Source organism: Ambystoma mexicanum, chromosome 1q, assembly GCF_040938575.1.
Source record: "Ambystoma mexicanum isolate Mex_15411 chromosome 1q, UKY_AmexF1_1, whole genome shotgun sequence".
NCBI lineage: Eukaryota > Metazoa > Chordata > Amphibia > Caudata > Ambystomatidae > Ambystoma > Ambystoma mexicanum.
In genome coordinates, this window is record NC_090922.1 from 1,277,334,224 (window position 1) to 1,277,355,194 (window position 20,971).

Sequence of the window (20,971 nt, forward strand, 5' to 3'; positions counted from 1 at the left end):
AGACAGAACAGAATCCCTCCCTGGAACACTCACCTGCGACGGCACGTAGGTCTCATCCGAATCAACACCTGAGTACAGCTCGGGGGAGGTGCAGCCAGAGACACCCCTTGAGAGCACGACCTGCAGCACTTGTGGGTTCTCCCCCACCACCACACCACGTCCCTCACTGGTGGTTGGTCGGCCCTCGGACCCCTCCTGGGTCTGCACCATCTCCACAACCCCAGCAGTATCAGGTGCGTCTTCCCCTGCAAAGACATGAAAACAAAGAAATGGAAACAGGCATTAGCACCATGGCACACAATGAGGGCTGAGAAGCAAGAGAACCAGTACTTGATTGACACATGTCCCACATGACTAAAACCCTCCCATGCATGCACCCTCACTGCGTATGAAGTGCAGGCAAATGGCACACACTGATGACACCAAGATGGAAGATGAACACATTTTCTGCATGCTGCCTGGCAGTGGCGTCACACATTGGCCTGTGATTGCCAGGTGAAACACACATGCCATCACACAGATGGCATGTACCATTGCTATTGAGTGAAGATGGAGAGGAGGGCAGCACCTATTCATTCAGTCCAGTTCCCGCATGTAATTGCTTTTCTAATTCTAACAGGTCCGATTTTTCACCTGGAGCTGCCAGTCTGAAATGGTCCAATTGCACAGGGACATGTGTGTACAAATGATATCCAGGTAACTAAGTCACTCCACTTTACCATACCCATGTCAGACATGTGACTAGTGGACAGCGACATGCCTAGTGAAAGTGGTGGAATGCAAACAAACTGACTGAATGAACAGTGAAAAATAAGCAAATATGTTGTGGCAAGGTGACACTTCAAGGGCAACTGGCGTGCAGTTGGGCTAGATGTCTACTGTTGGCAGAAGGGATACTGCTATGGCCAAATGCAGCTGCGCAGGAAGTATTGCATGAAGCACATGGCTGACCCATACGACTCAGGCGCACACACTCTCACCTGGCACACAAACAGAAGCCCTCACACACACACCATGCACATGGATGACACACACATGCATGTGCACTCACCGGACAATGCCTCGTAATCAGCCAGATCTCCCACGCCTTGGATCTGTTCCTCCGTGACGTAGGTCCCAGCGACTGACTCATGTGGAGTGAGTTCCATGTCTACTACTGGAGACCCACCTCCAGTCACTAGAGTTGCGGCATGACTTGAGGCCAGCTTACTCTTTGCCCTGCGCTTTAGGTCATTCCAGCGCTTATAGCAATCATTGGCTGTGCGCCTCACAATTCCAAGGGCACTTACGATGTCCGCAACGGTCTGCCAGTGTGCCTGGCATTGTGCAGGTGTGGTCTTGGATCCTGCAACAATGACCATCTCGTTGTCATGTCCGGACACATACTCGACAAGTGCATTCAGTTCGTCATCCGTGAAGCTGGGCTTCCTGGACGGGCCGGACTGTGTAGCCGTGTCTGGGGCATCAGCCTGTGCCGGACGAGCACTCTTCCTCTTCCGCTTGGAAGGTGGTGGTGATCCTGAGTGTCCTGCGCCGCTCTGGACACTAGGGGCAGGAGCCCTGGTGGACTCTGTATCAGGAGTGTGGGATTGCACACTCAGCATGGGAGTTGGTGCAGGCATTGGCTCTAGTGTGATGGTGTCAGGGGGAATGTCAGCAGCATGGACTAGGACCGACACTGTCCTGGCTGGGTGTGTGAGGGCTGGGGTGGATGGAGCCGCAGCTGCCCCTGCAGCCTCTCCGCCCTGCCTCCTTGGTGCAGCAGATGACCTTGCTGCCCCAGATCCACGTGGCATGATGGCATCAACGTGCACCAGCGCACGTGTCGTAGCCCTGCTGACCTGGAAGTCAGCCATGGAGTCAGCCAGGTCTGGTGCCACAATGGGCTGGTCCAACAAGGGCTGAGCATGGATGGTGTCAGCCACATCAGCCTCAATGTGAGGGGGGGAGGGGGGGGGATTATGGGTGCCCGTGACTGGTCCTCCACACATGGGGGGACAGGCTCACCCTGCAAGTTACGACCACGTCCCCTACCGGATCCACCACGGCCACCACTTGTGGCTCTTCCACCTTTGCCACCCTTACGGAATCCTCGCCTCCCAGCCATGGCACTGATGTTAATGTGCGTATGGGAGTGGATGTAGACTATTGTCCTGGGCAATTGGGGGTCAAAGGGGTTGGGTACCAGATGGTAATTGTACCCTAGTGCTCTAGCAAGGCTGAATGTAACCCCTGGGGAAAGATGACGGGTCACGCAACGCACAGGAGGCCCAAAAAAGGGAGATGACGTGCACGCAACCCCTCCTAGACCACGTGTGCAGAAAGAAAAACCTGCACTACGCTGTGGCACCCAGAAACACAAGAATGAACGTATGCGTGTCACACGCAGCCTAGAATGACCTCTGAAGGGGTAGGCTACACACGGGGCAAGCACAGATGTTAGATACGTGCGTGACTCACCGTCTGCCTGGTAAACGAGCGTGTAAAAGGAGCACGTTTGGTTGGCAACACCCCCGCCAAAAGAAGATTTGTACACTGTCTGAGGAGACAGGACAACAGTAGAAGGGAACACTGTTTGAGGGAACAGGCCCAGGTAAACCAGTAAAAGCGAAAGAAGAGAAAAAGCTGTCAGAGGTAACAGGGAATACGAACTTGAAACGCCGTGAAGTAAATCGCGTGTGAAACGACAAGAAGTACAGAATTCACCAACTCGCTCTCCACGAAAAGCACGTACAAGGAAGTGGTGTTCTACGCGTACCTTTTATACAGGCCCACACGTCCAGCGTTACTTACGCGGCGTGTACGCGCTAGGGCCATTTCCACCAATTACACGCTTCATCACTTCTGCGTGTAGGGACATTTCCTCCAATTACACGCTTTGTCACTTCTGCGTGTAGGGCCATTTCCACCAATTACACGCTTTGTCACTTCTGCGTGTAGGGCCATTTCCACCAATCACACGCGATGAGACTCTGACGTGCAGTCTTTCCACGTGTGCTCTGTCATCACGTGCTGTGTGGGAAACACCCGTGCGGGTCATGTCACAGATGCGCTTACGCGCTGAGGGCCTTTGGTCCAATAGAATCGCGTATGCGTGCTGACGCGCTTACGCGCTAAGGGCCTTTCCTCGATTTTCACGCTGACGTGCAGGATTTTCACGTGCCAAATCACTCCGTACCAAGCTGGCCACGCGTAAGCACACGGAAGACCACGCTCCTGCCCAGAAGGCCGAACTACTGCCCCCCAGAGCCCCAAGCACGCTCCCACCTACCATCTGCTGCTGCCTAACTGCCTGCTGCCCACGTGCACTGCCATTTGCTGCCTGCACATCAGCCAGGGGTGCTGTTGCTGTGACCACCCCTGCTGGTACCGAAGACTCCCGACTGGAATTCCATCGCTCCACAGCCCAGCCCCAGGACCCAGTTGCCCACCCACTCCTGCCTCTGGGGTTGTCATGTCGGGGCAAACACCATCTGTGACCACTGACAAAACCCGGCCAGAGAGGCAGAGGGGCACCAGCTTCAGTGCCACCGAAGTTGGTGTCCTGGTGGAGCAAGTCCTGGGGCAGTATGATGCCCTCTTCGGAAGTTCCCGCGCCGACAAGGAAGGACGGACTCGGATCTGGACTGACATCGTGACTGCCATCAACGCGGAGGGGGTGGCAGTCCGGGACTTACAACATGTCAGGAAGCGCTGGGAGGACGTCAGGTCCAGGACCCTGAACAAGGCCCGGCGCCTCTTGAAGGCAGCGGATGCCAAGGGGCGCCGGGGCCACTTGTCGGAAGAACAGATGGGGGTCCTGGAACGCATATCCCCAGCGCTCCACGTCCAGGTCCTGGAGAAGCAGACCCGCCTGGAGTCGAGCGGTGAGTGTACATGCATCCTGATTGTGAGCAGTGCGTGTGGTGATTATTCGGTATTGTGCAGGTTGCACATCTGTTTGTATGGGGTCGAGTATGGGTGGGGGTGTACATGGCCGTGGGGCTGACACATGCGAGGGCTGTAATGTGTGAGACATGGATGGTGCTTGTGTGTGTAGGCTTGCATGGCAAATGCAGTTGTGCGTGCACACATGTTTGTATGTATGTGTATGTAAGTAGACATGTCCGTGATGTCACGCATGTATGTTGTATTGGGCTGCATGTATGAGCACTGTGTACATGTGCATGTGTGTGTATTTGACAAGGGTGCAACAGTGATGCAACATGGATGCATGTGACTGCGGTATGTGTAAGCCTGATTGGCAGATGTGACATGGATGCCCATCTGAACAGTGCGACACTTGGCAGAGGTGTACACATGCATGCAAGTGTGGTGGTGTGTGTACATGTGTGGTGCACTTCCTGTGTTGCATGTGATGTCTGGGTCACCTTTGGCTGCTCATGCTGTTGTATGTGTATGGATGGTGGTGGCAGTTGCGATATGGCTGTGGTATGGCTCATGTGTGCGAGTTGCAATGACATGTGTGTTGGGGATTGTGATGACATGTCTGAGGTTTGCCAATGCCACTCATGTGCAACTGTCATGTGTGTATGTGTCCATTGTACAGTGCCCTGATGCCTGTGTTTTGTTTCTCCCTGTCTGCAGCGTCAACTGATGAAGAGGGCGGAGAAGGTGCTGTGGAGCACAGCGGCGGGGATCCGACCGCCAGCCGGAGACGCAAGGCCCGGCTCCCCTCCCGTGTTGTCATCTCGTCGGGGAGTGAGGAGTCCGGTGCCGCGTCCCAGGCCGCAGCTGCCGGGGGGAGGTCCAAGAGGCGGAGGTTGGAGTTGGACTCCTCGGCAGCAGAAGGGGCAGCTGGGACCCCACAGGGCCCAACAGGGGAAGATGGCACGGAGTCATCCAGGTTGGTGGGGGGTCTGGTGGAGGAGGAGGCCGTGCAAGCACCAGAGACGGGGTCTGGAGGTGGGGATCCCACTGGTGCTAGTGGTGCAGTCCAGGACCAGGGACAGGAGGCAGCACAGGCCGCCGCGGAGGTGCCTGTGTGCAATCCTGTCCCCGATCCTGTCCCTGCATCATCTTGCACCAGCAGGGATGCCTACGTCCAGACCCGTTTCCAGGCAGGGGATGAGCTGACGTAAACTGGCCTTCCTCTGCCTGCGGACGTGGCTATCCAGGTCCGGGTTGAGCCTGTCCTGGCTGGTGTGGCGTTGCGTCAACGGGCCATGCGAGGTGACCTGCAGTCTTTTCATGGAGAGACTGCACGTCATCTCGAATGGCTCGTTGACCACGTCAGCCTGCTGGGACAGGTCACCCAGACCGGATTCCTCCGTCTGATGGGGCTTGTTCCGACCCCCTCCTCAACTGGACCCCCTACGCGCCAGTCGTCCTCTGTGCCATCTTCCCACCCATCAGTCACCTGGGTGCCCTGTGGAGCTGCCTCTGACAGTGCGGCCAGGCTGGTGGAGGAGGCATCCCTGCCACAGTCGGGAGTCGGACGTCCAGCAGGGGTGGCCACATCAACAACTGCACCCCAGCCGGCGGAGGATGTGCAGGCAGCAGGAGGCAGTGCACGGGCAGAGGCAGAGCAGCAGCAGCAACATGGTGGGAGCCATGAAGGCTCGGGGCCTTCGACATCGGAGGGGCAGGCATCGGCCGGAGGGCAGGAGGACCCAGGACAGAGAGTGTCTTCCGTGTGGCAGCGGTTGGGCCACGCCATAGGTGCGGAGCGGCGGCGGGCGGAAGAGGCGCAGCTCACAATGGTCAGGGCGGAGAACTCCATGCGGAGGGCCCTGAGGCGGGCCGAGTGCCTCGAGGCAATCCGCAGGGGGTTGGAGGAGGACACGGCGTCGTCCCTGCGGACCCTCGGGGCCATGGAACTGGACCGCCTCCGGGACATCGAACAGGAGTTCGATGATGCCCTGGCCCGGAACACCACGGAGTGAGCCGCTGGACTTGCCCGCCGCCTTTGTATATAGTTCTTTAGTTTTAGGTTTCCTTTGTTTTTTCTTATGATTTGGAGTCGACGGACACTGCTCCACTTTTTGTATATAGTTGATATTTAGGTAGGTTTTTTAGGAGGTTTCCTTAGTTCAGTTGTGATGATGGACCCTTGTTATTTTTGTACATAGTTCTTTGTTGCATGGAGAGTTTTTACATTTCACTTTGGACAAAATTTTATGGATTTCATTTTCTACTTTTGTGTTTTTATGCGGACATGCAGCTTATTTTTTCACATTTACATTGTAGTTATTTTTCTTTCTTTACCATTCGTATTTTTGTCCAATACATTTTTTTTTCCATTGTTCACTGTGTGGTTTCATCTCATTGGTTTCATGCATGTCATGTTGTGTGTTTTCCCATTCAATTTGAAAATCTGTGTGTGACGGACATGGGTTCATTTGCTTCATGAACATTGGGGGTGTAACATGTGTTTTCATTTCCATGTGGGTGAATGGGTTACTTGGTAGGGCTTTTTGGCTGTGGAGGCTGACCATTACGCACATGATTGGGGATTGTGAGGACCTGGTGGGGGCTGCACATGGTGGCAGGGGGGTGGGGGTGGTGGGAGACATGAGTGGGGGCCTGGTGGGGGCTGCCCATGGTGGCAGGGGGGTGGGGGTGGTGGGAGACATGAGTGGGGGCCTGGTGGAGGGTGACCCTGCACTGCTGGGGGGTGGGGGTGCAGGGGGACATGAGTGGGGGCCTGGTGGAGGGTGACCCTGCACTGCTGGGGGGTGGGGGTGCAGGGGGACATGAGTGGGGGCCTGGTGGAGGTTGACCCTGCACTGCTGGGGGGTGGGGGTGGTGGGAGACATGAGTGGGGGCCTGGTGGAGGGTGACCCTGCACTGCTGGGGGGTGGGGGTGCAGGGGGACATGAGTGGGGGCCTGGTGGTGGTTGACCCTGCACTGCTGGGGGGTGGGGGTGGTGGGAGACATGAGTGGGGGCCTGGTGGGGGCTGCCCATGGTGGCAGGGGGGTGGGGGTGGCGGGAGACATGAGTGGGGGCCTGGTGGAGGGTGCCCCTGCACTGCTGGGGGGTGGGGGTGGTGGGAGACATGAGTGGGGGCCTGGTGGAGGGTGACCCTGCATTGCTGGGGGGTGGGGGTGCAGGGGGACATGAGTGGGGGCCTGGTGGAGGGTGCCCCTGCACTGCTGGGGGGTGGGGGTGGTGGGAGACATGAGTGGGGGCCTGGTGGAGGGTGCCCCTGCACTGCTGGGGGGTGGGGGTGGTGGGAGACATGAGTGGGGGCCTGGTGGAGGGTGACCCTGCACTGCTGGGGTGTGGGGGTGGTGGGAGACATGAGTGGGGGCCTGGTGGGGGCTGCCCATGGTGGCAGGGGGGTGGGGGTGGTGGGAGACGAGTGGGGGCCTGGTGGAGGGTGACCCTGCACTGCTGGGGGGTGGGGGTGCAGGGGGACATGAGTGGGGGCCTGGTGGAGGGTGACCCTGCACTGCTGGGGGGTGGGGGTGGTGGGAGACATGAGTGGGGGCCTGGTGGAGGGTGCCCCTGCACTGCTGGGGGGTGGGGGTGGTGGGAGACATGAGTGGGGGCCTGGTGGAGGGTGACCCTGCACTGCTGGGGGGTGGGGGTGGTGGGAGACATGAGTGGGGGCCTGGTGGGGGCTGCCCATGGTGGCAGGGGGGTGGGGGTGGTGGGAGACGAGTGGGGGCCTGGTGGAGGGTGACCCTGCACTGCTGGGGGGTGGGGGTGCAGGGGGAGATGAGTGGGGGCCTGGTGGAGGGTGACCCTGCACTGCTGGGGGGTGGGGGTGGTGGGAGACATGAGTGGGGGCCTGGTGGAGGGTGACCCTGCACTGCTGGGGGGTGGGGGTGCAGGGGGACATGAGTGGGGGCCTGGTGGAGGGTGACCCTGCACTGCTGGGGGGTGGGGGTGGTGGGAGACATGAGTGGGGGCCTGGTGGAGGGTGCCCCTGCACTGCTGGGGGGTGGGGGTGTTGGGAGACATGGGTGGGTACCTGGTGGAGGGTGACCCTGCACTGCTGGGGGGTGGGGGTGCAGGGGGACATGAGTGGGGGCCTGGTGGAGGGTGACCCTGCACTGCTGGGGGGTGGGGGTGGTGGGAGACATGAGTGGGGGCCTGGTGGAGGGTGACCCTGCACTGCTGGGGGGTGGGGGTGGTGGGAGACATGAGTGGGGGCCTGGTGGAGGGTGACCCTGCACTGCTGGGGGGTGGGGGTGCTGGGGGACATGAGTGGGGGCCTGGTGGAGGGTGACCCTGCACTGCTGGGGGGTGGGTGTGGTGGGAGACATGAGTGGGGGCCTGGTGGAGGGTGACCCTGCACTGCTGGGGGGTGGGGGTGCAGGGGGACATGAGTGGGGGCCTGGTGGAGGGTGACCCTGCACTGCTGGGGGGTGGGGGTGGTGGGAGACATGAGTGGGGGCCTGGTGGAGGGTGACCCTGCACTGCTGGGGGGTGGGGGTGCAGGGGGACATGAGTGGGGGCCTGGTGGAGGGTGACCCTGCACTGCTGGGGGGTGGGGGTGGTGGGAGACATGAGTGGGGGCCTGGTGGAGGGTGCCCCTGCACTGCTGGGGGGTGGGGGTGGTGGGAGACATGAGTGGGGGCCTGGTGGAGGGTGACCCTGCACTGCTGGGGGGTGGGGGTGGTGGGAGACATGAGTGGGGGCCTGGTGGAGGGTGACCCTGCACTGCTGGGGGGTGGGGGTGCAGGGGGACATGAGTGGGGGCCTGGTGGAGGGTGACCCTGCACTGCTGGGGGGTGGGGGTGGTGGGAGACATGAGTGGGGGCCTGGTGGAGGGTGCCCCTACACTGCTGGGGGGTGGGGGTGGTGGGAGACATGAGTGGGGGCCTGGTGGAGGGTGACCCTGCACTGCTGGGGGGTGGGGGTGGTGGGAGACATGAGTGGGGGCCTGGTGGGGGCTGCCCATGGTGGCAGGGGGGTGGGGGTGGTGGGAGACGAGTGGGGGCCTGGTGGAGGGTGACCCTGCACTGCTGGGGGGTGGGGGTGGTGGGAGACATGAGTGGGGGCCTGGTGGAGGGTGACCCTGCACTGCTGGGGGGTGGGGGTGGTGGGAGACATGAGTGGGGGCCTGGTGGAGGGTGACCCTGCACTGCTGGGGGGTGGGGATGCAGGGGGACATGAGTGGGGGCCTGGTGGAGGGTGACCCTGCACTGCTGGGGGGTGGGGGTGCAGGGGGACATGAGTGGGGGCCTGGTGGAGGTTGACCCTGCACTGCTGGGGGGTGGGGGTGGTGGGAGACATGAGTGGGGGCCTGGTGGAGGGTGACCCTGCACTGCTGGGGGGTGGGGGTGCAGGGGGACATGAGTGGGGGCCTGGTGGAGGGTGACCCTGCACTGCTGGGGGGTGGGGGTGGTGGGAGACATGAGTGGGGGCCTGGTGGAGGGTGACCCTGCACTGCTGGGGGGTGGGGGTGCAGGGGGACATGAGTGGGGGCCTGGTGGAGGGTGACCCTGCACTGCTGGGGGGTGGGGGTGCAGGGGGACATGAGTGGGGGCCTGGTGGAGGTTGACCCTGCACTGCTGGGGGGTGGGGGTGGTGGGAGACATGAGTGGGGGCCTGGTGGAGGGTGACCCTGCACTGCTGGGGGGTGGGGGTGGTGGGAGACATGAATGGGGGCCTGGTGGAGGGTGACCCTGCACTGCTGGGGGGTGGGGGTGATGGGAGACATGAGTGGGGGCCTGGTGGGGGCTGCCCATGGTGGCAGGGGGGTCGGGGTGGTGGGAGACATGAGTGGGGGCCTGGTGGAGGGTGACCCTGCACTGCTGGGGGGTGGGGGTGGTGGGAGACATGAGTGGGGGCCTGGTGGAGGGTGACCCTGCACTGCTGGGGGGTGGGGGTGCAGGGGGACATGAGTGGGGGCCTGGTGGAGGGTGACCCTGCACTGCTGGGGGGTGGGGTTGCAGGGGGACATGAGTGGGGGCCTGGTGGAGGTTGACCCTGCACTGCTGGGGGGTGGGGGTGGTGGGAGACATGAGTGGGGGCCTGGTGGAGGGTGACCCTGCACTGCTGGGGGGTGGGGGTGGTGGGAGACATGAGTGGGGGCCTGGTGGGGGCTGCCCATGGTGGCAGGGGGGTGGGGGTGGTGGGAGACATGAGTGGGGGCCTGGTGGAGGGTGACCCTGCACTGCTGGGGGGTGGGGGTGGTGGGAGACATGAGTGGGGGCCTGGTGGAGGGTGACCCTGCACTGCTGGGGGGTGGGGGTGCAGGGGGACATGAGTGGGGGCCTGGTGGAGGGTGACCCTTCACTGCTGGGGGGTGGGGGTGGTGGGAGACATGAGTGGGGGCCTGGTGGAGGGTGACCCTGCACTGCTGGGGGGTGGGGGTGCAGGGGGACATGAGTGGGGGCCTGGTGGAGGGTGACCCTGCACTGCTGGGGGGTGGGGGTGGTGGGAGACATGAGTGGGGGCCTGGTGGAGGGTGACCCTGCACTGCTGGGGGGTGGGGGTGCAGGGGGACATGAGTGGGGGCCTGGTGGAGGGTGACCCTGCACTGCTGGGGGGTGGGGGTGGTGGGAGACATGAGTGGGGGCCTGGTGGAGGGTGCCCCTGCACTGCTGTGGGGTGGGGGTGGTGGGAGACATGAGTGGGGGCCTGGTGGAGGGTGACCCTGCACTGCTGGGGGGTGGGGGTGGTGGGAGACATGAGTGGGGGCCTGGTGGGGGCTGCCCATGGTGGCAGGGGGGTGGGGGTGGTGGGAGACGAGTGGGGGCCTGGTGGAGGGTGACCCTGCACTGCTGGGGGGTGGGGGTGGTGGGAGACATGAGTGGGGGCCTGGTGGAGGGTGACCCTGCACTGCTGGGGGGTGGGGGTGGTGGGAGACATGAGTGGGGGCCTGGTGGAGGGTGACCCTGCACTGCTGGGGGGTGGGGGTGCAGGGGGACATGAGTGGGGGCCTGGTGGAGGGTGACCCTGCACTGCTGGGGGGTGGGGGTGCAGGGGGACATGAGTGGGGGCCTGGTGGAGGTTGACCCTGCACTGCTGGGGGGTGGGGGTGGTGGGAGACATGAGTGGGGGCCTGGTGGAGGGTGACCCTGCACTGCTGGGGGGTGGGGGTGCAGGGGGACATGAGTGGGGGCCTGGTGGAGGTTGACCCTGCACTGCTGGGGGGTGGGGGTGGTGGGAGACATGAGTGGGGGCCTGGTGGGGGCTGCCCATGGTGGCAGGGGGGTGGGGGTGGTGGGAGACATGAGTGGGGGCCTGGTGGGGGCTGCCCATGGTGGCAGGGGGGTGGGGGTGGTGGGAGACATGAGTGGGGGCCTGGTGGAGGGTGCCCCTGCACTGCTGGGGGGTGGGGGTGGTGGGAGACATGAGTGGGGGCCTGGTGGAGGGTGACCCTGCACTGCTGGGGGGTGGGGGTGCAGGGGGACATGAGTGGGGGCCTGGTGGAGGGTGACCCTGCACTGCTGGGGGGTGGGGGTGGTGGGAGACATGAGTGGGGGCCTGGTGGAGGGTGACCCTGCACTGCTGGGGGGTGGGGGTGCAGGGGGACATGAGTGGGGGCCTGGTGGAGGGTGACCCTGCACTGCTGGGGTGTGGGGGTGGTGGGAGACATGAGTGGGGGCCTGGTGGAGGGTGACCCTGCACTGCTGGGGGGTGGGGGTGCAGGGGGACATGAGTGGGGGCCTGGTGGAGGGTGACCCTGCACTGCTGGGGGGTGGGGGTGGTGGGAGACATGAGTGGGGGCCTGGTGGAGGGTGCCCCTGCACTGCTGGGGGGTGGGGGTGGTGGGAGACATGAGTGGGGGCCTGGTGGAGGGTGACCCTGCACTGCTGGGGGGTGGGGGTGGTGGGAAACATGAGTGGGGGCCTGGTGGGGGCTGCCCATGGTGGCAGGGGGGTGGGGGTGGTGGGAGACGAGTGGGGGCCTGGTGGAGGGTGACCCTGCACTGCTGGGGGGTGGGGGTGGTGGGAGACATGAGTGGGGGCCTGGTGGAGGGTGACCCTGCACTGCTGGGGGGTGGGGGTGGTGGGAGACATGAGTGGGGGCCTGGTGGAGGGTGACCCTGCACTGCTGGGGGGTGGGGCTGCAGGGGGACATGAGTGGGGGCCTGGTGGAGGGTGACCCTGCACTGCCGGGGGGTGGGGGTGCAGGGGGACATGAGTGGGGGCCTGGTGGAGGTTGACCCTGCACTGCTGGGGGGTGGGGGTGGTGGGAGACATGAGTGGGGGCCTGGTGGAGGGTGACCCTGCACTGCTGGGGGGTGGGGGTGCAGGGGGACATGAGTGGGGGCCTGGTGGAGGTTGACCCTGCACTGCTGGGGGGTGGGGGTGGTGGGAGACATGAGTGGGGGCCTGGTGGGGGCTGCCCATGGTGGCAGGGGGGTGGGGGTGGTGGGAGACATGAGTGGGGGCCTGGTGGGGGCTGCCCATGGTGGCAGGGGGGTGGGGGTGGTGGGAGACATGAGTGGGGGCCTGGTGGAGGGTGCCCCTGCACTGCTGGGGGGTGGGGGTGGTGGGAGACATGAGTGGGGGCCTGGTGGAGGGTGACCCTGCACTGCTGGGGGCTGGGGGTGCAGGGGGACATGAGCAGGTGTGTAGGGTAGTCCCCTGTTTTGTGGGCTGCCTGCTGGGGCCGTGGAGGGTGTACAGGGAACACCTGTGAGGACCCACCCAGCCTAATTGCGTGTGATAATTCCCGCACACCCCTGTAATACACGTACCTGGCCAAATCGCATGTGAGAATTCCCGCGCACCCCTGTAATACACGTACCCAGCCGAATCGCGTGTAGAACTTCCCGTGTACCCCTGTAATACACGTACCCAGCCAAATCGCGTGTGATAATTCCCACGTACCCCTGTAATACACGTACCCTGGCCAATCGCGTGTAGAACTTCCCACGCACCCCTGTAATACACGTACCAAGCCAAATCGCGTCTGATCATTACCACGCACCCCTGTAATACACGTACCAAGCCAAATCGCGTGTGATCATTCCCGCGCACCCCTGTAATACACGTACCCAGCCGATTCGCGTGTAGAACTTCCCGTGTACCCCTGTAATACACGTACCCAGCCAAATCGCGTGTGATAATTCCCACGTACCCCTGTAATACACGTACCCTGGCTAATCGCGTGTATAACTTCACGCGTACCCCTGTATTACACGTGCCCTGGCTAATCGCATGTAAGACTTCCCGCGTACCCCTGTAATACACGTTCCCTGGACAATCGCGTGTTGAACTTCCCGCGTACCCCTGTAATACACGTTCCCTGACATTCGCGTGTTGAACTTCCCGCGTACCCCTGTAATACACGTTCCCTGGACTATCGCGTGTTGAACTTCCCGCGCACCCCTGAAATACACGTACCCTGGCAGCCTGGCTAATCGCATGTATAACTTCACGCGTACCCCTGATATGCACGTTACCCGCTTTGCGTTCCTTATTTGGCAGCCCTGTAAACTGGTCCAGGGTTAGCGCAGCCCTTTGCGATGATTTAGCGATTTTGATGGCTTTTCCTTGCGCGAGGGCGTTCTTGGGGGCGTTACTGGCGCTGCTGCAGGGTCGCTGCGATACTCTGCGCCACGGCTGGTTTGGGAGCCTAAAATCCATGAATACGCTGTGCGCGGAAATCGGTTTTAGCGCACGTGCCTGGCGCAGACAATCGCACGCGGACACTCTGCGCCAGCCGCTTGCGACACTTTTCTGCGAAATTCTATGAATTACCCTGTAAATGTGGGAATGTTCTGTTCCTTCAGTAATTGCTTAAGTAATCATTCATTGAAGAAGCTTTATTCTTGAGCTAAACAGACTTTGGAGATAACTGGCTCCTTAACTTCACTGACTTGAATAGAGAAGAATATGAGTTTTCCTTTCCTTTGTATGGTAGCTAAACTAATGATATCGGCCCTCATTACAACCCAGGCGTTAAGGGGTTAACGGCCCCGTAAAAGGTGGCGGCGCCGTTAAACCCTTAATGCCTGATTACAAGGTCCCTTTGTGGGTGGCACTTTAACGCCTGCTTTTAGCAGGCGTTAAAAAACCAACCCGCAAAGGGACCTTGGTGCTAATTACGGTGCCGCAATTTGCGGCACCGTACTTAGCGCCTTCCCCATTCCCATTGAGCCCTGTGGGGCAAAAATGGGAATGGGGAAGGGCCATGGCAGCATGGGGAATTACCGCCCCGCCAACCTCGGAATGGGGCGGTAATTCCCCATTCCGCCATGGGGAGTCGGTAAGTTACCGGCATGGACCATGGTGCTATTAGCCAATGCCTGGGTCGTAATTAGGGCCATCATGTTGTTACAGTTTGTAATGAACAATTGTTTAGTGTTCAATATTGCTAGCAAAGCATGGGCTAAAACTCAGGTTTGTTGAATGTGAATCCATTCATCTATGTACCCGTGTTTTATCTGAGATTGTTACTCTTATTAGTGAAAAAATGCAAAATTAATTGGTGAAAACAGAATAAATTGCCATGGACCTTAGCTACATTGCTCACTTCAACAGAGACCATTTGACCTCACTGATGGCTGCCTACACCACCTACGTGGTTTCAGTGGGATGGCTGGTTCAAAGTCAGAGATGGGACTGGAGACAATTATATTTGAGGAAGCAGACAAGACTGACAACACTCCTGGGAATCAAAAGTAGACTGCATCAACTAAGGCTTGACAGTTAAAAGGCAAACATAGATGTTATAAACTTGTGACCTTATATATTCTGAAGAATGCTGCTGATTTGCTGGCCACTGAGTGAATGTGTCTACGGAAAAAATACTGTTTCCTGTACTTTAGTCATAGTGGACTGGTGGTGTAAGCAATATAGTTTGTGATCACTGGAGGAAGATTTGTTGTTGCTGTTTGCTCCTGTGGCAGTTTAAGGGAGCCATTATTGAGCAGTGGGGGAGACGAAATGGTGCCTATGGATGACTTTGGTTTATGCCACAAAAATTGACCTGAGAATATTCATGAGTCGCAGAGCTTTTGGCACAATTACTCTTTTGGGGACAATTTGGGGGGAATGTGCCCATTGTCATTAGTTTACCACAGAATGATATGGTCAAAATATAGAATCATCTAAGAACCTGCCATAATTACAAAAAACAACAGCAACAGTAAAACATATTTGTGTTACCCAAAACAAGACATTTCTCTCATAACCAATATTCTACAACTACTCCCCTCTTACACAATAGCCAAAGATGACACAAAATGGCAGATCAGATATCAGCATATCGGTCATGATACACTCAACCGTGCATGACCGATCAGTCAGCTCCCTTTATAAAATAAAAAAATAATTAATATAAATCCAGTGCATACAGTATGTTGCAATCAATCAATGTACTAGGCAGTGTTGAAAAAAAGGAGGTACATTCACAGCTTCAATTGCTCTGGCAGAGAGACACATGTATTTTAGCTATACCTAAACAAATTAGTTGTACACTGAAGAATAATTACAACTATAGTGGATAAAATTGAGTATCGGGTGGGACATTGAGTGGATCAGTGTGAGGGACAGTTTTATGATGCTGAACAAAATGTTTTTTTCAATAGATTTATCCATAGCACAGATCTATAATTCTGAACATAGAGGGAAATTCACCATGGCGCATCAATAATGCATTGTGCCTAGTTACAGGAGGAAACATGAGGTACAATAGTAGCAGAGAAAATAAAATGCAAAGGTTGCAGGGATAACAAATAAGATCAACATGTGACACATTTTTCTTTTTCAGAAACACGTTGTGAGTGCATTTGTCCAATGGCGTCCAGCGGCAAGGCATGTGAGATCACACAGAGAAGAGGTAAGCAAAATATATGCTATGTTAAACAAGTCCAGCAAAGAACCAATGATCTCACTATAAAATATTGAAGAAATCGCCAACATATATCCAGAACAGACTTGTTCAAAACCAAACTAAAAGTCTACTTCCTCACCTCTGAGTTACCATCTTAACCAACCTCTCATCTGCCTTCTAGCTAACATGTTTCCCTCGTCTCTAACCAGCCTCCGTCCCTCACTTTCTTTGCCTCCACTCTAGTACTTCACCCATCATGGTCACATTGCGAGTACAGCTGGCCGTACCGCCTACCAGCACTTAAAAATGTCCAATGTTGGTTATCCTTAATCTATTATGTATGTTCACGTATATATTGTCCCTGGTGGCTGTTCCATTTACTCCCCTCTACAACCTGGTCAGCATGTCTCTCAAACTCACTCATTGCAAGAAGCTCCCTGCTTCCCGTCAAGTCTAATTTCTTATCTGTTGTATGTTCTTTTGTGATCAAAAGAGCATTGTTCCTCCTGTACATAAAAAAATGAAAAAAAATAAATAAAGCTTCATGTTTACAGAAGACTACATGCAGAATACATGAGGTGAGCCTCTCCTTTTTGAAGACCAACCTTATTTCATGCACGGTGTGATGTTTGCAATAAATATGGATTTTTGTTTCTTCTGGATATAGGTCGCCATACTGATTCTATAATTATTAAAGGGAAGGCTACCGTTACACTGCAAATTCTTTCTATTCATTACACATTCATTGGACCCCAAGAAAGGAGTTTACAGGGTGGTCTATCAATATGCAATCATGCAACTATTGACAATTAACTCAATTTAGTATTCAAAGATCAATAAGTCACAAAGTTTAATGTTTGCGTCTTTGGGCCTCATTCAGTTACCACCACCTATTTGGGCTGTAATGGAATTAGCATCATATTTTCCACAATCCAAATTTTAGGTGTTGCCGGATTTACCTCTGGTGGAAATACCGCTCGGTAAAACAATTGTTTTAGCAAATGTGACAGATTCACCTCCAGCTTATTCCTACCTCCACAAATTGGCGTAAATACTAAATGATACTAAATGATTTTAAATTATAAAATGGTCACTTGTTCATTGTTTACTGGGTGAACCTGTGAGCTCGAATCTGTTGACCTAAAAAAATAACAACCTCTGTGTAATTGTAATAACACTGGCCTGCAATTGCAGACTCTGCACTAATTCACCAGCTGCAGCAGCCTATGCCGCAAACAAAATGCTCACACATGTTCAAATCCAAGCAAGCTTTTAGGGCCTATTTACCACATTTTATTCTACCACAATTCATGATTATACTTACTTGTTCCCCCCCGATTTATGGATTTGTTTTATTAAGACTTTAATTTCAATAGCATCAGAGGAGTCCAAGCCAAAGGTGAGGCTTTAAGGTCATGCCAGTAAATGTTCAATTCCTGACTTGCCTTAAGATTTTCTGATGCTTGGCCCATCATCTGTTCCATCCTCTTTCTGAGGCCTAACACACTTCTCCACATGCTTGGCAAGACCTGAAGGGGTGGCTTCCGAACCTTCTCGTACTAAGGCAAGGGGCCCCCTCACTGGATGTCCAAAGAGCTCAAAGTGGCTGAAACCAACTCCCTCTTGAGGCACCTCTCTGTAAGCAAACAGCAGGAATGGTAGGAGGAGATCCTATTTCCTCCTTAGGGGCTCTTCCAAAGCGCATAACCTGCCATTGTGAGTTTTATCAAATCCTTCAACCAGACCATTGGTCTGAGGATGGTAGGAGGTGGAGAACGTATAGGTTACACCACATTCGTTCCACATAGCTTGCATGTAACTAGACATGAAGTTGGTTCCTCTGTCAGAGATCAACTCTTTAGGAAATCCAACTCTGGTAAAGATGCCCACGAGAGCCCTGGCAACCACCTTGGTTGTTATGGTCTGAAGGGGTATAGTCTCAGAGTACCTGGTAGCATGATCTACCAGGACTAGGATGAAACTGTGTCCACCTGATGTTGGAAGCTCAAGGGGCCCAACAATATCAATGCCCACCATCTCAAATGGTGTGTTAACCACTGGCAAAGGATGCAGTGGGGCAATGACACTGCCTCCAGTCTTGCCAGACAACGAACAAGTGGGACAGGTCTTGCAGTGAGGTTCCACTTCTACTCCCATTCTGGGTAAAAAAAATAGAACCTTTGCTTAGTCTTCTTGGTCCCAAGCATACCTCATGTGCCACCTGCAAAAGGAAGGGCTTGCATACCTGGAGTACAACCAACTTCTTGACTGACTGTACCAGGTTCAGGCTGAGTGGGATCAATGTAAAGGAGCTCACCCTCCCAATACATTTTAAAGGGACAAGGAATTTCACATTGTACCTGGGCTTGGGCCAGTATTCTTGGACTCTCCAGAGAGTGGCACTCTATTTGACCCTTACAAAAATCCCTGCTAGAGGACCCACCTTCAGCCAGCAGGCATTGAAGGGGAGGGTTATCCTCTGTCGTTGAGTAAATCTTCTTCAGGAGGGTCCTCTGGCTCTTCTCCCCCTGGATTTGAGTCAAGGGTCACCACTGGACCCAGTCCCTCAGGAGCTGGGCCCCAGTGGGTGCTGTAAATACAGTAGGAAGAGAAGGAGCCCTCTTCACAGAGGTGGTCTTCTTCCTCTTCCTCTTAGCCTTGGGTTTCCCCTTGGGCTTGGGGAGCTGGCTATCAGCCAGACTCTGTTGTACCTGTTCCCTAGTGACTTCAGCAGCAGTAAGGGGTTACCCATCTGAGATTAACCCCATCTCAAGTCATTCCCCAACAAAATGTTGGCAGGCACATTGTCTTGAACCAGGACAGGACGCTTTGCTGTCTTGTCATCAATCTGAATGGTGACAAGGGCAACAGGAGATAATTCTGGAGGCCCGCCAGCTAACCTGGTGGTGCCTCAGAGGAGCATCTATCTAGTCCTCTGGCCTGAGCAGGGTCCTGTCCACCACTGTCATGCTAGCCCCAGTGTCTCTCAAACCAGTGGAAGGCTGGCCATTTATGAGAACACTTCTCAAAAATTGTCCAATATTTGGTGGGGTAGTAGCCAGTACATCTGAGTACTGGTGCCAGGCCCCAAGGGAAACTAAGGATATCTCTACAGAAGAACCAAAGGTGATCCCTGGAGAGGAGGGGAGGACAGTGGCCTCCACCTCAGGCATTGAGTAAGGGTAGGCCGGGCTGACAGCCTGTACATCAAGTGCCTTACGTTTACACTTGAGGTGCCCCTTTCTGTGGTCCAAGGCCCCACTGTCCAACAGGTGCCAGGAATGCAAGGGACTGAACTGGATCCATTGGGATCCCGCTTTGCAGCAGGATCACCCCAAATCTGACTCCCAACCCCATGAAACTTATCCCCACTAGATTTATGGACCTTAGAGAGAGAATGTTTAGGTTTATTTGGATGTGGCTACTTCTTGGACACCACAGCATTGTGGCAGGTCCCTTTGTCTTTGTCCTTCCCACTGGGATCCTTAAGGGACACCCTGTGGGAGACTCACTTATCAGCCAACTTAGCCAACTTAAAGCGATACAAAATATAATGGTCAGCAATACACAGACGCAGCTCTGGTGAATAAGCCTTAGAAAAATGTTCAAAAATAAGAGGTGTGACAGTTCAAAAAAGGACTTCACTTTGTAACCATCAAACCATCTCATCATACTCATATGTGCAGCACTCACCCACTCAACCCAAGGCATATTCTCTCTCTTCTTATAATCCCTGCCAAGTTTGGAAACCAAAGCAGCTTTCATGCACTCATACTGACTGCTTTCTTCCACACCAAGTTTCAGAATACAGTCATAACCAGTCTGAGGTATTCTACTTAACAAGCACTTAGCCCAATCTCTCTGGTCAACATCATGGATAACCAGAAGCCATCTCACATGCTTCTATCCATTGGTGGATATCAGAACGCTCCACAAACACACCAACCAAATATTTCATAAACTTGGTTGCTGGGGACCTGACACCCTCAACTGGTTTGGCTGAAGTCTCCACTCTAGCTTTCTCCAGTTGTATTCTTTGATGTTCAGTGTCTCTATCTTTGAGTATTACTTGCTGTGCCAACTCATCTTTCATTAACTCATCTTCATTCTCTAACTTTTTATATTGAAAGGCTAACTCCTCTCTTTGTAGCTGCAATTTCAAAAGTTCAAGTTTCAGGGCATCCCCCTCAAGAGCACTGCTGGGGTTAGTAATAGAAGTGACTAGAGAGGTGGCAATCCCATTGGCAACATCTGTGACTTCATTAGGGGTAAGGATCCCCTCAGAGGCCCCTGACCTCCATTTTCGTACTGAGTGTCATAATCTGTCTGGTAATCCACAAGGGCAGCTATAAACTCTGCCCTAGACTTATCTTCAAAATCAATGTCTCTCTCTTGGCAAGCACTCTGGAGAACCTCTAAACTCATCCTAGCGAATTTACCATTTACAATAGTTTCCATTGTTTGTAGTGAACTAAGAGAACTCTAAATCAATAAAGAAGTGTAGATATTTTGGAGTAGCTAGGTTAAACACTGGGCCTCATTAGGAGTGTTGCGATAAGACAACAACGGCGCTGTTAGTGCTACCAGCGCTGTTGTTGCCATGCCGCAACATTTCGAGTCTGCTCGCAGGTGCCCCTCTGGATGCCGGGTCAGACCAGGCATGCAGAGCGGCACCTGCGAGCAGACGAGGATGGTAGCAACAGTACTGTTATGAACGGTACCGCTGCTACCATTCTCCCCATTCCTATTGAGCCCTATGGGGGCTCAAATGGGAATGGGGATGTACCGGGTCCAGGTCCCGCAAAAGGGAATTACCGGGCCCTCCAAGTTGGAATGGCCTGGTAAGTCCCCTCTTGCGGGACCCGGACCAGGGTTTGGGGGTAGCCATGCCCTTATTGAGGGCATGTCTACCTCCAAACTCGTAATGAGGCTGACTGTGTCATAAAACCAGTGACACCACCGCTGTACCACCAGTGTAAAGACTGGAGGGGTGTATCTGTCGTTCTGCCCTCAATATGATAGGGTAATGGCGCAGAACACCACAGCAAGGCTCTCAATTTGGTATAACGAGCAGCCAGGCTTAAGCTTTCAGGAGGTGATGCAGGCAGGTTCCTAAGTACAGTGTTTCCCCAAAGCCCACACAAAGGAAAGTCCACACAATATGTTAGGTGATAACACAGCTTCTTTATATAAAATAAGGCTTGCTATGTCTACCAGCAGTATATACATATACATTATTACACCTTGTACATGGAATACTTATTCAGAGAATGGTAAATATA

At 55.9% G+C, this 20,971-nt stretch overlaps 1 protein-coding gene across 1 annotated transcript in view; it reads left to right on the plus strand.

Moving 5' to 3' along the window:
- Positions 1–20,971, plus strand: part of C8B (complement C8 beta chain) — a 457,407-nt gene that overhangs the window by 412,748 nt on the left and 23,688 nt on the right. The window contains exon 11 of the mRNA XM_069642105.1: positions 15,627–15,695. Coding sequence (XP_069498206.1) covers positions 15,627–15,695 — 69 coding nt within the window. The remainder of the gene's footprint in view (positions 1–15,626; positions 15,696–20,971) is intronic.